This window comes from Brassica napus, chromosome C3 (genome assembly GCF_020379485.1).
Source record: "Brassica napus cultivar Da-Ae chromosome C3, Da-Ae, whole genome shotgun sequence".
NCBI lineage: Eukaryota > Viridiplantae > Streptophyta > Magnoliopsida > Brassicales > Brassicaceae > Brassica > Brassica napus.
In genome coordinates, this window is record NC_063446.1 from 896,209 (window position 1) to 912,306 (window position 16,098).

At 32.9% G+C, this 16,098-nt stretch overlaps 2 protein-coding genes across 3 annotated transcripts; both read right to left on the reverse strand.

Moving 5' to 3' along the window:
* Positions 1-104: 104 nt before the first annotated feature.
* On the reverse strand, positions 105-4,194 carry LOC106356567. Its single transcript, XM_013796302.3, has 7 exons — positions 3,891-4,194; positions 3,317-3,808; positions 3,076-3,228; positions 2,922-2,981; positions 1,698-1,742; positions 945-1,363; positions 105-873 (listed from the first exon to the last, which is right to left on the reverse strand). The coding sequence occupies exons 1-7, from the start codon at positions 4,057-4,059 to the stop codon at positions 262-264; spliced, it is 1,950 nt and encodes a 649-aa protein (XP_013651756.1). The 5' UTR covers positions 4,060-4,194; the 3' UTR covers positions 105-261.
* A 7,130-nt stretch (positions 4,195-11,324) lies between these two features.
* On the reverse strand, positions 11,325-15,862 carry LOC125584035. Of its 2 annotated transcripts, XM_048751801.1 has the most exons (7): positions 15,572-15,861; positions 14,735-15,226; positions 14,493-14,645; positions 14,339-14,398; positions 14,214-14,258; positions 12,366-12,796; positions 11,325-12,124 (listed from the first exon to the last, which is right to left on the reverse strand). In XM_048751801.1, the coding sequence occupies exons 1-7, from the start codon at positions 15,783-15,785 to the stop codon at positions 11,513-11,515; spliced, it is 2,007 nt and encodes a 668-aa protein (XP_048607758.1). In that variant the 5' UTR covers positions 15,786-15,861; the 3' UTR covers positions 11,325-11,512. The 2 variants fall into 2 exon arrangements, with proteins under 2 accessions (XP_048607758.1, XP_048607759.1); XM_048751802.1 differs by lacking the exon at positions 14,214-14,258 and having other exon boundaries at positions 15,572-15,862.
* Positions 15,863-16,098: the final 236 nt, after the last annotated feature.

Below are 16,098 nucleotides of genomic sequence, written 5' to 3' on the forward strand. Positions count from 1 at the left end.
CAAGAAAATAACAACGGATGCATGACCTTGATGAACGGGTAGCTAGAAAACATCAAAGCCACTGAATCCATGGCTGATAAATATATAATTGTACGGCTGCAAAGTATCATAATGTCATCTTTCAAACACATTTCAAAGTGTAAAACTTTACAAAAAAAACATTTCTACGTGCATGAGAATATCAAAGTAGATCAGTGTCTCCGCTTAGTATATGCTTTTACAACGAGTTTTCGGACATTTATGTTCAAACGTAAATTAACATTAGGACAAAACTTTCATGTTTCTGTCGAAGATTCCTTTGCCGTGAGTAGAAATGATCATCTCTTTGAGGAGAGGATACTGAAGCAGAACAAAGAGCAACGCCGGGAAACAAGCCAAAAGTATCGTCGGAGGAATTATCCATTTCGAGTTATTAAAAATCGTAAACAGAGCCGAAGAGAAGGCTACAAGCATCGCGGCGATCGAGACGAACAGTATCGAGAGCCCGGCGATCATCTTCGTGGGAAGAGCCACCAAGAAGTCGTCGAAGGAGTATCTCGAGGTGAGAATCCGGAGGAATATGAGAACAGAGGTGCACGAGGCGAAGCAGGAGATCATATCGGAGACGATGAATGTGACGAATTGTGCGTCTTTTAGATGAAAGGGTTTACCTCTTGCCTCGTCGTCCGTTCCTCCGGGAACGGTGAAGACCGCCGCGAAAGTTACCGTGACGATGAGAGCCGCGACTAAGCTGCACGACTGGGCCGTGTCTTTCATCCATTTCTCTGCCTCTTGGCGTAATGTTTCGTGCTGAGTTGTGAATGTTTGGCTCGGTGTTTCCTTTACCGCGTTCAATCTCTCCATCTCTGCCTCCGGTGTGATCCTCTCAACCTCCTGCGTCATCAAAGTCTTGGTTTTTTTAGACATCTGTTGCTAAGAGAAACACAGAGAGAAACAGAGCAAACCTTGAACCATTGTAACGAGCGTTGCATCTGTAAAACTGAACCAACGACGTCAGATAGAGGCGAACGATAGCCAGCGAGATGAAGCACAGCATCGCCGTGATTGACCTTGTCAGCGAGCAACAGGTGTTTCATGCCGTCTAGACCGTAGATGAGACTAAACACTTTCGCTTGTTTGAACTCGACGGCCACGTGAAACAGACTCTTGTTCGACCTTTCTCTCCTCGACCATAGAAGCTCAGAGTTGTTCTTGATCATCTCTACCAAGAAATCAACATTCCCAAATCTCGCTGCCAAGAATAAAGCCTCCACTGTATCAGAGCGTTCCTCGAGTCCCATGGCTAGTGTTTCCTCTGATATTCCGAGTAGAAGCTTCTTGGCTTGTAGATGCATCACCTTCATTCGGTACACTTTGTCTATTCCTGAAACCATCTCTCAACTCAAATTCACATGTCTTGTAATCTCTACCGAAAAAAACATTATCTTCTACCAAAAAATAAAACAAAGAAAAGTTTTTTTTTTTTTTTTTTATTTTTTGGTTGAAACAAAGAAAAGTATCGAGTGGCCAAAATACTCTTAATGGAAACATAGGTTCATCATGTTTGGTTTCCTGTGGGAAATATATGCTATTTTCTTTAAAAAAAGTAAATTTAACATAGTTTTGACTTCATCTTAAGAGTTGTAGGGAACTTCGGAATTAGAACCTCTTAATCCTCAAAAATATAGATATCTTATAGACAGAAACCTAATACTTACCGGTCCATTTGGTGAATAATTTGAGCAGTTTCCCCATTAGAGTATCTAGACAACAAGAAGAAAAAATTCACACTTTCTTCTAGACTTCTAGGGAAAATTGCTTAAAAAATCTTTAAAGTAGCATCTAATGACATTTTAAATCTTAAAATTATTTTACTAACATTAAACTTTCAAATTAAATTTTGTATCATAAAAAATTCTCAACAATGGCTTAATTTTTCATCAACTCAAAAATGAGACCTGATAACAAGGTAACATGTTAGCTTTTTCTTAATCTTTATTTATTTATTTAATTAATAAAAGCAATTAGTAAGAAATAACAATAGGAAATATAAATAAATGTTATAAAATCTACAGAAAACTTTTAAAAACGATTTTTCAGAAAAATATTAAAATTAAAAAAAAATAGATATTCTTAAAATGCAATTTTGCAAAAAAAAAAAATAGTTAAAAATCATATAAAACTCTAAATAATTTTCAAAAAATAAATAATTTCAAACATATCACTATTAACAATAACACTTTTCATCATGTCACGACTAAGAGTAATATTTTCGTCATATAACTAATAACGATGGCATCATAAACTATTATTATTGATATGTCAAAAACTGCTACCATGTCAAAAACTGCTACTCGTAATGGTTATATGACGAAAAGTTTTACTTTTGGTGTCATATGTCGAAATTAAAATTTTATAAAAAATTTAGAGTTCTTATATACATTTTTAAAAAATATTATTTTGCTTTTTTCAAAAAAATATTTTTATGACATATGGATGAGAATAGTTATGACGCCATCTTCATTGGTAATGATACAGAAAATGTTACTTTTAATCACGGCGATAAAGAGAAATGTTATTATTAATAGTGATATGTTTGGAAAAAAAAATTGAAAACTATTTAGAGTTTATAAGATTTTTAAATTTTTTTTTTACAAAAAATTGCATTTTAAGGAAAACATTTTTTTGAAACTTTAAAAATTTAAAAATAATTTTTTCTATTTTTATTTCTTACTAATTGTTTTTATTAATTAAATTTAAAATTTGACACATCGCCTTCTTTAACATGTCAATACATAACATTTTTACTTGATAAACAAGTAAGCCACATTGAAACTTAGTGTGTTAGTGAAATAACTTCAATGTTTAAAATGTCAATGAATACCATTTGAAAGCTTTCATGTGATTTTCCCCAGAGTTTTATGATGTATATGGAAACTTACTATCTTGATCGTTGTTTGAAAGTGAATCCTTTCGAAGAGTCGGCAGCTTAACTTCTAACCCTAAAGAAAAGCAAAAAAAAAAAAACATTTTCTCAAAGTCTTTTTGGATCAAAAGGATGGATCTTTGTTATTAAAAAGTCTTATTGGTACGTACAAGAGTAAATGAAACGTTTAAACGGTCCGAGATAACAGCCACTAGGAAAAAAATCAGGCTTGCAAGCCAATACAATGCTGGGAATCGACTCCATATGCGGGTGTCTTGTAACGGCTAAGCGTCTGCACATGCTGAACAGATCCAACGCAATGTCTAATTGGATAAAGAAAGAAAGATCCAGATATTATCATCCAAAAAATGTGTAAAACATGTGTTGCTTGATATCCAAGAAACCACTTACCTAGCATTTTATAAAAGATGGCGTTGACAAAAAGCACAGTACCATGATACCCATCTTCATCAAACAACACTTGAACAGGAGTTCTAGTGTAAAGATACCTAGCCATCTCCATCTGCGTGTTCTTAACAGCCACCACAACAGGAATCTTTCCATTGCTTCCAGGAATCTCCAGCAGCTTAGGGTTCTTAGCGATCAAGACTTCAGCAATCTCCATGTTTCCATTACCCGCAACAATGGTAAGAGGCGTGTGGTAAGAAGTGTTCTGGCTCATCTTGGGAAGCATTTGTTCAGGTGTCATACGACGGAGAAGCTCTTTAACAATCTCAGGTTTCCCACAGGCGCAAGCTTTCAACAAAGGCGTCTCGTAAAAGTTTATCCATTCGTTTACTGCGTCCGGACGCTGGTTCAAGAAGTCCTTGACGGCTTCTACACGACCTTGGTGTATTCCTTGACTTAGTTGTATAAACTCATAGTATTCATTTGTATTCTTCCCTACGTCAACAAAAAAGATATACACACAATAAACATTTGTTTGCATCCAGAGGAATGCTATGCAATAATGCAAATAACTTACCGTGAAGCCGAGATGTGGAAAGGGCTGATTCGGTGACTGGAGTCTGGATATTGAGACAATCATTTGGAGCTTCATCTTCAGGAACCTTTGTGCTAGCGAATTTGAAATGGCTCCCCCTAAATGTTTCCTTCAAACCAGCTGCGTCTAAGTAATTAGAACTCATTGCCATAACTAGTATTTGTTTTGACAAACCCCTAACAAAGTATAAACAAATTCAAGAAAGCAAATGGTAATAGGATATATATATACATAAAGCGTTTATGTACATGGAAGGCATAACAGTAACATTCAATCTTTGGTGTTTTCTTTACTATTCCTTGATTGATCTTTCACAAGAATATATCCTTTGCTTCGTTACTCATTATTTTTTTTCGAAATCTTGCTTTTCTGGTTGAGAGACAAATAAAGGTTCTTCCTTATGAAGTTATTAATTTGAAATATGACTCACGTGTACTTTTTCTTTTATTAAATTTAACTATTTAAGTGTTCGATAAGGAAAAAAATCTTAATTTTTAGAAATTTAACATCAATTTTGAACATATATTAAAGATAAAATATATTGGGTTAAAAATATACTAACACCACATATATTAATTACTGGGTGATTTTCCTGTGCTCATGCACGGATATAAATATTTTTAAAGTAAATATAATGTAATAATTGATTGCTATTTAGTTTTAATTTTAAATTAATTTGTAATTTATATGCATCATTTATATTAATAATATTATATTTCTTTAATTATACATATAGTTTTATATATGTTATATCTAGTCGATTTGATTGTTTTTACGGTCTATTTAGTTATCATTTGTATAAATTTGATTGCATCTTTGAATTCAACTGTAATATTTTAAAAATATATTAATTTTTTATTAGTTATTTATTTTCATTAGTGGGTGTTGTCTTAGATATGTAAATATATATTTTAGGAAAATTATGTATAACTTAAGATATATCGTGCTTAGAATGAAATAAAAATTAACTAAAGTGTCTGATTCCAAAATACGTAAATTAATATAACGATAATATTCTAAAGTCTCATGCATATATAAATTTTTTACAAAAGAACTAAAATTGTAAGAGTTGGTTAATATTTTATTTTCATTTTTAATATGTTTTGAGTTATCCAATAATTTATATTATAAAATACCTTATTATTCTTAAAAAACTATATACCTTATTGTTGTTAAATCAATGATTTTATGTATAAGTTGGATTAGTCGAGTCATTCAAGTTGTGATTATATTGGGTTACATATATTCTTTCAAATTCAACTGAAGTATAATTATTTTTATTATAATTAAGTCAAATCAAATTAATTTTATTTATCGTTTAAATGTGCAAATATTTTCACAATATTATCAAACTATATGTTGATGTTTTTAAAAACATATTAGAAAATACATCGATGATCAATAGAAAATTACATGCATAAGTAGTTGATACATTTTTGGAAGCTCATGAACAAATATCAATATTTACAATAATTAAAATATTTTATAAATTCTGAATAACTTTATGCTTTATATTTATTGAACGTAAACTGAAATTTATTTTAAATAATCTTTAAAATGATAATTCAGATTTGTTTTGATATTTTGATTATGGTTATATTTAGTTTCACAAACATAAAATTTAAAAGCAAATTTTAATAATGATAAAATATCATATATCTACCTCATTAAACTAATTATTAATTATTTTATCAAACGATGTTTATTGTTAAAATTTATTTTCAATTTTTAATAGCTTTTAAAAATAAGCACCAAACAAAATCGTGATTGTATTTGAAAATAATATTATATAAGTAAAATATAATTTATAAATATTTTCTGTAATTGAAAGATATTATAGCCAACTAAATGTATGAAAAATAAATAAAACATTTCAATAATACTAATTATAAACTATTTTTATTACTTTAAAAGTATATTTTATGTTATTTAAAATATTTTTTAAATGTAATATTACTATTTTGTGAACTTTCCTTTTTTGAAATCATATTATATATACATATATCTTTTGTTTTCAATTCTTTTTTATGACTTTCCTTTTTATTACATATACTAGGTGATAACCCGCGCCCTGCGCGGAGCGAGGAGATTATTAAAGTATTATAACTTTTAATATGTAGACATAATAAAAGTTAAAGGCATAGTAAAAAAAATATATCTAAGAAAGTATGGATTATAGCGAGGAATTTTAGTATGTAAATATAAATTTATATGCGATGGCCATTAAAATTAAATTGTATATTTGTTTGCATGCGGGTAAATTATAAATATAATATTAAATGAAACATAAGCAATAGTCTAATAAAATATAAAATGAACAGTGTATAAAAAACAAAAGAAAATTAAAAATAGAGACAAAATAACTGCTGTCAATAATGCATTCAGAAGTCTTCGTTTGCAATCCTATTATGAGCAATAGCAAAGAGATTATCTAGAGAATTTAAAAATATTATTTAACAAAATATGTGAATGCATGTATTACCTCAATCTTAAAACATCAATTTCTGGAACACCAATGGGGTCGAAGACAATTTTGGAAATCCCATCAATGTTAGTAACCCTCTTAAGTCGGCCTTATTATGAAATATGTCAAATATTAGCAAAATATAAATATAATATCAGCTCCTATTAATCGATTGTATATAAAATAAATACAATAGATTACTTTGTCCCCAATTAATTTGCCAACACTGTAAAACACATAATACTATGTCTGCATCTATAGAATTCCATAAATCATTGAAAACATGAGCAAGTGCACCATAAGCGACACTTAATGACGACGTTACTGTAAAAGAAAAAAAGAAGGGTTCAAACCATGTGATACTATACAAATGTATATCTTTCTTTTTACAGATGTTGAATACTTACTGGATGTGTAGTACGAAAAAACGGATTTTGTGGTCGATGATACCATTATTTCCTTTCGTAAAAACAGATGGAATTAAATCTATAAAAATAAGAAAGACTTACATAAATTTATTATTTATTTAAGATAAAACAAAACATAAGAAATATAATTATTATTTTCATAATATAAATTATGAATATACAATAAAATTAAACATAGGCAACATGATAATAAAATGCTACATGAAATAAGTTATAAAGAAACAAAAAAAACTGATAAAACTTTCTCCTGGTTTTCTTTGAATAAAAAGTCAGAGATGAAATTCATAGCTCTCAAATTTTATATGCTTGTTTTGTAGCAAGTTGATTGTGATACGGTGTGTCAAAGTTATGTATGATATATATAGTTATAATTGGTAGGATTAAGTGCATAAGGATTACATCAAGAAATTTGTTCCGCGAGATTATAAGCATTCAAAAAAATTAAAAATATTATTTGTATATTTATTGACTTACCATAATATTTTTGAAAAATTATTAGTTACTTTCCTATATAAACCGCACCGGACTGAATCATTACGATTGTGTAAATACGTTATCCATATTTAGTCTAGTTTTTCAATTACTTGTTGATACAACAATTACTCTTGCGGAGAATAATCAATCTCCATAAATATATTAATACTTATTGACGTAATTGACGAAATTAAAATACATGATCAACTCTGAAAATAATTATTCAACAAATCGTTGGTCTGAATTGGTGTTAGACACTTACAAATTGTTCCAATTTCCATATATATATACTGGCCTAAGTTAAAATTTTCCTATAATGCTTCTTTGACTCCTAATTTGTGAATATATAACAGGAAATAATGCCATATATAGTTAAATACATTCATTAATTTTAAATATTCTTCAAGACTTATGATTATGATTCATTGATTAATTTTCATACAAATACTGTCCGCTTAAGTAGATTTTTATATTTACGATTTTTATATTTACCGGAATATATGACATTTTTTAAAAAAATAGATAGATCTTTGCATTGCAGATAACCGGACCGGAAATAAGCTTATAGTCCACATTATATATATTTAGCAAAATCCACGTTATATATATAGCTTATAGTCCACGTTATATATAACCGGACCGAAAATTTATGATTATGATTCTAACATAATAATAAACTACTTCAAATGGTCCCATTTCATGTGTGATTAAGTAAAAGGACCAATGCAATTTTATTGAAGTGGGGTGGGTGAGGAAGATCACGTGATTTATATATAGTACCCCATAGTCAGGGTTAATTTCACCCAAATTCGAAACAAACGAATACTCTCTTACATTTAGTACTAATAATCCCTAACTTTTAGTCTATATTTTTAAAATTGGAAAGTTTTACAATTAAGAAAGAAACAAATATAAAGGAATCTTGACTCTAAGATTTGACCAAATAACCAAACGATTTGATAGATGTCGAACTTATTTTGTTGCCTTTTACAAAAGAGTTAATATTCTGTCTGTCATAAATTCCCGGTTTTTTTTTCAAATCGGATTGTAATCATATAGTATAATGTATATGACCAATGGCATTTGGTTGTAATTATTCTAGTTCACAAAGGGTTTTTTAAAAAAGTTAGTGAGAGTGTATGAGGTGATGACACATAGGAAATGACACTCATGTAATAAACACATGAGGCCAAGGTTTATTTCTATGAATGTTCCTCCTTTAATAAGTAAGAGATTTTTGGGAAATTTTGAAAAAGAAACTAAATAAAACAATTAATAATAGTATTTTAAATATTTTTAATTCATCAACGGTATCAATGTAATCAACCATCGTGAGGGAGAACGTGAGAGCGACGCATAGGAAACTTATTTATCAAATATTACAGAGATCTCTGCTTATTCTTGGATGTCAAAAAATATCGAAGATTGTTATTTGTACTTGCATAAAAACATAAATAATGGATGATATATGAAAACCATAACAATTTACATCAGGTAATGAACTAAAATACTTGTATTTACAAACAATAAAACTTTTTCGGCTACAATCGAACTAATCATCACCATAAATTTATAGTATTTTTTTATGATTACAGTTAAACCAATATTCCAAAGAAAATCAAAAGATAAATCTATAAATCCATAAAAAGATTTTGTTTTTAATTGTAATGATACAAAATTTTATGAACCCCTTCAATAAATATCTCCAGGAGATATCTCTAAGATTACTCAGATCCTCGGGGCCGTCATTTGGGATCTGTTTTCAGAAGAAGATCATGCCTTACTTGGTCCAGTCTAGTTCTAAAAATCGGGAAGGCAAGGCAGGTTTACAAGTTCTTTGCGATTTTGAAAAAAAACGAGTCTCTTACTAACCCAAAAATCAAGTTTCCAGATTCCCATTTACTTATTGTTAGCCACAATGATCAGTTTCAGTATCAGGAATCTTGACCATTATTACCCCGATTTACTTATTTTTTGCCACAATGTTAGTTTCTATCTATCGGGATATTTCGTTGATTAAAAGACGTTACTCCCTAACCATATATTACCACGATTCAAAATCTTGACCCGAAATCAACTAACCAGCGATTTAAATACAAAGAGTGATTTCTTTTTTTCTTCTATGGACCAAACCCAATAAGTGGTTTGCTCAGTATGGAGAATAATATGTTGGGTAAATAATGATTCGGCTAGCATAATATGTATAAGGTCCGTATCACACTAACCATTATTATATTGTCCTAAATATTACGCAGACCATCACCATCTTCCACTTTCTAAAAATAAAAACATGGTCAGAATTACAACATATTTTAACATCATGTCATTTTATTTATTTGTTTGACATCCAATTTTCATTAGCTTCTGCCTTCTTCATTATAGACTTTATATAATAATTGATATTGAAATATCAATCAACCACAATAAGTAATATATGTTATGCGTGAAATTTATATAACATTTCACTCCGTGCAAGGCAAGATCGTTACCTAATTCTTATTTAATCAATCATATTAGATCAACTATTCAAGAACAATAATAGATTTATATTCAAATATAGTAGATTTAATTCTCTCTCCTCTATCCTCTCCTTCTAAACTCTTTCAACCACAGACGTTATCTGCTCTGCCTCCGGCGTGTTCGTGCGCGTGCGGCCGCCGGAGGCCTCCTTCTCCCTTGCTCTCTTTCTTTTTGCTGTCCGTCGACTCTCCTCTTCCCTTGCCGATATACTTGTGGTTCTGTAGTAGAGTTTTGCTCGGATCAGATCCGGTGTCGTCTCTGCTACTGGTGGTATCACGGTGAGGTTCTGGAGCGGTTAGTTTGGCGGATGGTCAGCTTTTAGGGCTCTGCAGTGTAGATCGGGTTTTACTTTTGATCTCCCCGGAAGTGCCGTCGTTGATGAAGGTTAAAGTGGGTCTTGTCTTGGAGTTCCACCTTCTATGGGCTGGAGTTCCACCTTCTGTGGGCTTCCAAAAGATGAGACTTTCGGTGACGGGAGTTAGTTTCTTGGGACTCTCCGGAGTCGGTGTGTCTCAGTTCTATCGTCTCTTCGCCTTGTGAACTCCGGTGCTCCTTTAGATCGGAGACAGGTCCTGAGCAGACGTACGCTGGAGGTGTTGGTGCTCTGTTCAATCCGGCTCGCGTAAATGATTGTGTTGTTTGTAGCAAGTCGTCGTCTATGGCTTCTTGTGGACAGCTCGGTCGGCCACTTCACCTCGGTTATCTTCGTCACGGCTCGCGTGCTAGCTATCTCCTTGCTTTGGTCATGACATTGCTCGGATTTGTCGCGAGGCTTCATCGTTTGTTTTCTCTCCAATGGCACCAGAGAGGACTTTTCACATTAGGGTTTTTGCTCTTGGTTCTCAAGGGTAACATTTGGCGAGGCTGTGCTCGGGAGTCATTCACACCTCGGTGTCTCCATTTGGTCTAGCGCGCTTCCGAGGACCACTTTAGTTCAAGGAGCTCTAGTGGTGGCGTTTCCTGATATTCCCTATAGCCTAGGTGTTATTGCGACTGGTTAGTATGAGAGTGGTGGTGGTTCCAGTCCACTTTTTTGCAGGTGTTTTCAGGCGGCAATGGCAAGCGCTTGCTCGATTTGGGATGAGGTTCAAAGCGTCGTGTGGCGTTACATACAAGCCATGCTTGGGGGCAATCGCAAGGCTTTGGTAAGTATTTGAATTCTCCCCTATAAGCTTGTGGAGAACATCGGGAACTAGCTACTCCGAAGGCGTCAAGAGAATTCCCGGCATCCGAGGCAACGAGGAGAACCTCACATTCTCGAGGGTCACGTTGATGGTTGAGAACGGAGACCGATATTGAAGAATTTCGAAAAACAAACTAGTGGAACGTGTCGGGTTTAGTGAGTGGGCGAAACTAGGCTTGTAATAGATTGACTTTGATGCTTTTGTTCAAAACAAGCTTGTTACGGTATCTGATTCCCAATTTTTCGGGCAGATGTTTATTTCTAATACTTCCTTAAAAAAAAAAAAAAAAAAAAAAACTATCCAAGAACAAAATAAAGGATGCATGACCTTGATGAAGGGGTACCTAGAAAAAAACAACGCCATTTAAATACATGGTGGATAATGCCATCTTCCAAACACATTTCAAAGTGTGAAACTTTACCAAAAAAAAAACATTTCTACGTGCATGAGAATATCAAAGTAGATCAGTGTCTCCGCTTAGTATATGCTTTTACAACGAGTTTTCGGACATTTATGTTCCAATGTACATTAACATTAAGACCAACATTTCATGTTTCTGTCGAAGATTCCTTTGCCGTAAGTCGAAAAGATCATCTCTTTAAGGAGAGGATACTGAAGCAGAACAAACAGCAACGCCGGGAAACAAGCGAGAAGTGTCGTCGGAGGAACTATCCATTTCTCGTCATAAAACATCGTAAACAGAGCCGAAGAGAACGCGACAAGCATCGCCGCGATGGAGACGAACAGTATCGAGAGCCCGGCGATCATCTTCGTCGGCAGAGACACCAAGAAATCGTCGAAGGAGTATCTCGCGGTGAGTATCCCGAGGAATATGAGAACAGAGGTGCACGAGGCGAAGCACGAGACCAAATCGGAGACGACGAACGTGACGAAATGCGGGTCTTTTAGATGAAAGGGGATACCTTTTTTATTGTCGTCAGTGCCGCCGGGAACGGTGAAGACCGCCGCGAACGTTACCGTGACGATGAGAGCCGCGACTAAGCTGCACGACATGGCCGTGTCTTTCATCCATTTCTCTGCCTCTTTGCGTAAAGATTCGTGCTCCTTTGTGAATATCTCGCTCGGTGTCTGCTCTTCTGTGTTCACTCTCTCCTTCTCTATCTCCGGTGCGATCCTCTCAGCCTCCTGCGTCATCAAAGTCTTGATTTTTAAACATCTGTTGCTAAGAGAAACAGAGCAAAACAGAGCAAAACAGAGAGAAACAGAAAAACACAGAGCAAACAGAGTGAAACAGAAGAAAACAAAGCAAACAGAGTGAAACAGAGGAAAACAGAGAAAACAGAGTGAAACAGAGGAAACAGAGTGAAACAGAGGAAAACAGAGAAAACAGAGCAAATAGAGTGAAACAGAGAGAAACAGAACAAACCTTGAACCATTGTAACTCGCGTTGCATCTGCAAAGTTGCACCAACAACGTTAGAGAGCTTGGAAGGAGGGGAAGGATAACCGGCGAGATGAAGCACACCATTGCCGTAACAGTCCTTGTCAGCGAGCAACAGGTGTTTCCTGTCGTCAAGACCGTAGAGGAGACTAAACACTTTCTCTTGTCTGAACTCGACGGCCAAGAGAAACAGAGTACTGCTGGAGCTAGTTCTCGTGGACCATAGAAGCTCGGAGTTGTTCTTGATCATCTCCACAAGGAAATCAACGTTCCCAAATCTTACTGCGAAGAGTAAAGCCTCGTCCACCGTCTCAGAACGTTCTCTCAGTCCCATTTTTAGTGTTTCCTTTGATATTCCGAGTAGAAGCTTCTCGGCTTGTAGATGCATCACTTTCATTCGGTACACTTCGTCTATTCCTGAACCAATCCCTCAACTCAAATTATTCATATGCCATGTAATCTCTACCCAATAACATTATCTTCTAGGAAAAAAAAACCAAAGAAAAATGTCTAGCGGTTAAAACTTTTTAGATCAACTACTAAATATTTAAGAAATCATAGGTACATATTCGATTACCGTTGGAAATGTTCAATTTTTTTAAAAAGAGTTAATTTAACATGGTTTGGACTTAGCCATAGAAGATTTACGAGCCTACTTTTTTTTTCTTTTTTAACACTATTTATGAGCTTTTTTTCAAAAAAAAAAAAACACTATTTATGAGCCTTCACATATAGAACATCTTAATCATTCAAAATATATACATACTAGATTAAACACATGCGCCTTGCGCGGGATTAAATATTATATAAATTAGTTTTACGTATTACATGTTCTTTTACATATTATTAAATAATACATATATATTGATAATTAAAAACTCAGTAAATACTAAATTAGTGCAAACACATAAATAAATTTTATTAATTAAAACAAACACTTTTTCTATTTTCTATTTTTTATTTTATATGATATAAAATTAAGTTTTAATGATATTAACATAGATATATAGTACATTTTAAATATTGATATCTGTTAAAAAATATTTTATACTCATATTGTTTTTTGATCATTTGTAGTTTCTGTAACAAAAATTTTGAATTACCGATAACAATTTTTTTGTGGGATGTTTAATAGTTTTAGTCATTTATAATTTTAAAAACATTATGAAAAGTTTTAAAACTAAATATTAAGTTGTCAATATTTGTTCAAATTTTTTATCAAACGAAAAATCAAAGCAACTTTCGAAATTAAAATACATATGTATTTTTATATGGTACATAATTTATTTTTAAAAATATTAATATTTATTAAATGAGACTTCTTATTATATAATTTTGTAATCATTTATATCTTGTTATAATAAAAAAATTAAACCATGAAAAATTCAATGTGAGATTTTTCACAACTTTAGTCATTTATATTCGTTTTTAAAATTTCAAAATATAACATATACAGAAAAATCTAAATTTTTACTATATTAATGTGGTTGTTTAATTTATTTTAATATGTTAATTTTTATTAAAAATGATAGAAAATAGGCTAATTTTTATCAAATATTTATTATTCAAAATCATTAATTGTCATATATACTTTAGCCACATTTGGTAATTCTGGTATTTCTATTTAAGGAAACAATGAAGAACATTAATAATCAATTTATGATTAGTTTAATAAAAGGCTTATTATATATTTTGATGGACCAACATATTTTTCTAATGATTCTAAAAATTATTTTGGTGATGACACGTGTCTACAAAAAAATTATAATATTTCTCTTTTAATATATAAGATATATATATATATATATATATATGTTTGATGAGTAATACTTACCGGTCCATTTGGTGAGTAATTTGAGCAGTTTCCTGGTCAGAGTATCTTAAGAAGCAATAAAAACGAATCTTTCTCACATTCTTCTAAGGAATATAGAGACTTTTATGATGTACATGGAAACTTACTATGTTGATCTTTGTCTGAACGGGTAGCCTCTGGAAGAGTCGGCAGCTTTACTTCTAACCCTAACAAGTGAGAAAAGTAAAAATCATTTTCTTGACTTTTTTGGACCAAAAAGATTTGATCGTTGTTATCAAGAAGTCTTAGATTGGTACGAACAAGAGTAGATGAAGCGTTCCAACGGTCCGAGATAACAGCCACCAGGAAAAAGATCAGGCTTTGAAGCCAAAACAATGATGGGTATTGACTCTATTTGCGAGTGTTTTGTAACGGCCAAGCGTTCAGACAAGCTGAACAGATCCAGTGCGATGTCTTATTGAACAAAGAAGAAGAAAAAAAAAAGAAGTTATCATCGAAACTGCGTAAAACATGTGTTGCTTGAGTTCCAAGAAACAACTGACCTAGCATTTTATAAAAGATGGCGTTGAGGAAGAGCAAGGAACCATGATACCCATCTTCATCAAGCAACACTTGAACAGGAGTTCTAATGTAAAGATAACGAGCCATCTCCATCTGCGTGTTCTCGACCGCAACCACAACAGGAATCTGACCATTGTTTCCAGGAATCTCTAGCAGCTTAGGGTTCTTGGCGATCAAGACTTCAGCAATCTCCATGTTTCCACTAACCGCAACGACGGTGAGAGGCGTGTGGTATGAAGCATTCTGGCTCATCTTGGGAATCATTTGTTCAGGTGTCATACGACGGAGAAGCTCTTTAACAATCTCAGGCTTCCCACACGCGCAAGCTTTCAACAAAGGTGTCTCGTAAAAGTTTATCCATTCGTCTACTGCGTCGGGACGACGGTTCAAGAAGTCCTTGACGACTTCTACACGACCTTGGCTTATTCCTTGGCTTAGTTGTATGTAGTCATAGTATAAATTTGTATTCCTCTCTACATCAACAACAAGATATATACACAAAATAAAAATTTCTTTGCATGGCTTCAAGGATATATAGATCATCTAAAATATGCAATGTGATTACTGATTAACCTAGTCACACACGCTTTAACTTTGAGGTTCGAAGTTGAGACTTTGAATTAAGAACCTTTTCGTAACTGAGGAGCTGAACTATTGGCTAAAACTGTTAGATTACCTAGTTGAGATCTAATGGATCTGAGGTCCACTCAATCTACAAAGAGTTAATTTTTAAAATGGTTTGGATTTCGTCCTAGGAGATGTACGGGGCTTTGAGCTCGAAACCTAGACATTTTTCTAAAAAAGAAGAGAATTCTTACTCTGAAGCCGAGATGTGGAAAGGGCTGATTCGATGAATGGAGTCTGGATATTGAGACGATCATTTGGAGCTTCATCTTCAGGAGCTTTCTTTATAGGAGAGGAACTATCGCGTAAGCCACCTTGAGGAACCTTTGTGTTAGCGAACTTGAAAGGGCTCCTCCTAAATGTTTCCTTTAAACCAGCTGCGTCTAAGTAATTAGAACTCATTGCCATATTAAGTTTTCTTTGACAAACTCTAAACAAAGTATAAACAAATTAAAGAAAGCAAATGGTAATAGGGTATATATATATAAATGGGTTTAAGTATATGTCGTTGTCTGTACGTACATGCAAGGCATAACAGTAACATTCAATCTTTGGTGTTTTTTTGTCCTATTCTTTGATTGATCTTACTTAAGAATATATCCTTTGCTTCGCTACTGATTATTTTATTTGGAAAGCTTTGCTTTTCTGGTTGAAAGACAAATAAAGGTTCTTCCTTATGAAATTATTATTTTGAAATATAACTCACGTGTACGTTTTCTGT

What these genes read in the sequence shown, in the direction of transcription:
- LOC106356567 (XM_013796302.3), bottom strand. Translation starts at nt 4,059, where the DNA reads ATGGCAATGAGTTCTAATTACTTAGACGCAGCTGGTTTGAAGGAAACA. An exon ending in TTCCACATCTCGGCTTCACG is followed by an intron (nt 3,809 to 3,890) that starts GTAAGTTATTTG and finishes TTGTTGACGTAG; the next exon opens with GGAAGAATACAAATGAATAC. An exon ending in TTCAAACAACGATCAAGATA is followed by an intron (nt 1,743 to 2,921) that starts GTAAGTTTCCAT and finishes CTTGTTGTCTAG; the next exon opens with ATACTCTAATGGGGAAACTG.
- LOC125584035 (XM_048751801.1), bottom strand. Translation starts at nt 15,785, where the DNA reads ATGGCAATGAGTTCTAATTACTTAGACGCAGCTGGTTTAAAGGAAACA. An exon ending in CATCTTTTATAAAATGCTAG is followed by an intron (nt 14,646 to 14,734) that starts GTCAGTTGTTTC and finishes TTGTTCAATAAG; the next exon opens with ACATCGCACTGGATCTGTTC. An exon ending in TTCAGACAAAGATCAACATA is followed by an intron (nt 14,259 to 14,338) that starts GTAAGTTTCCAT and finishes TTGCTTCTTAAG; the next exon opens with ATACTCTGACCAGGAAACTG.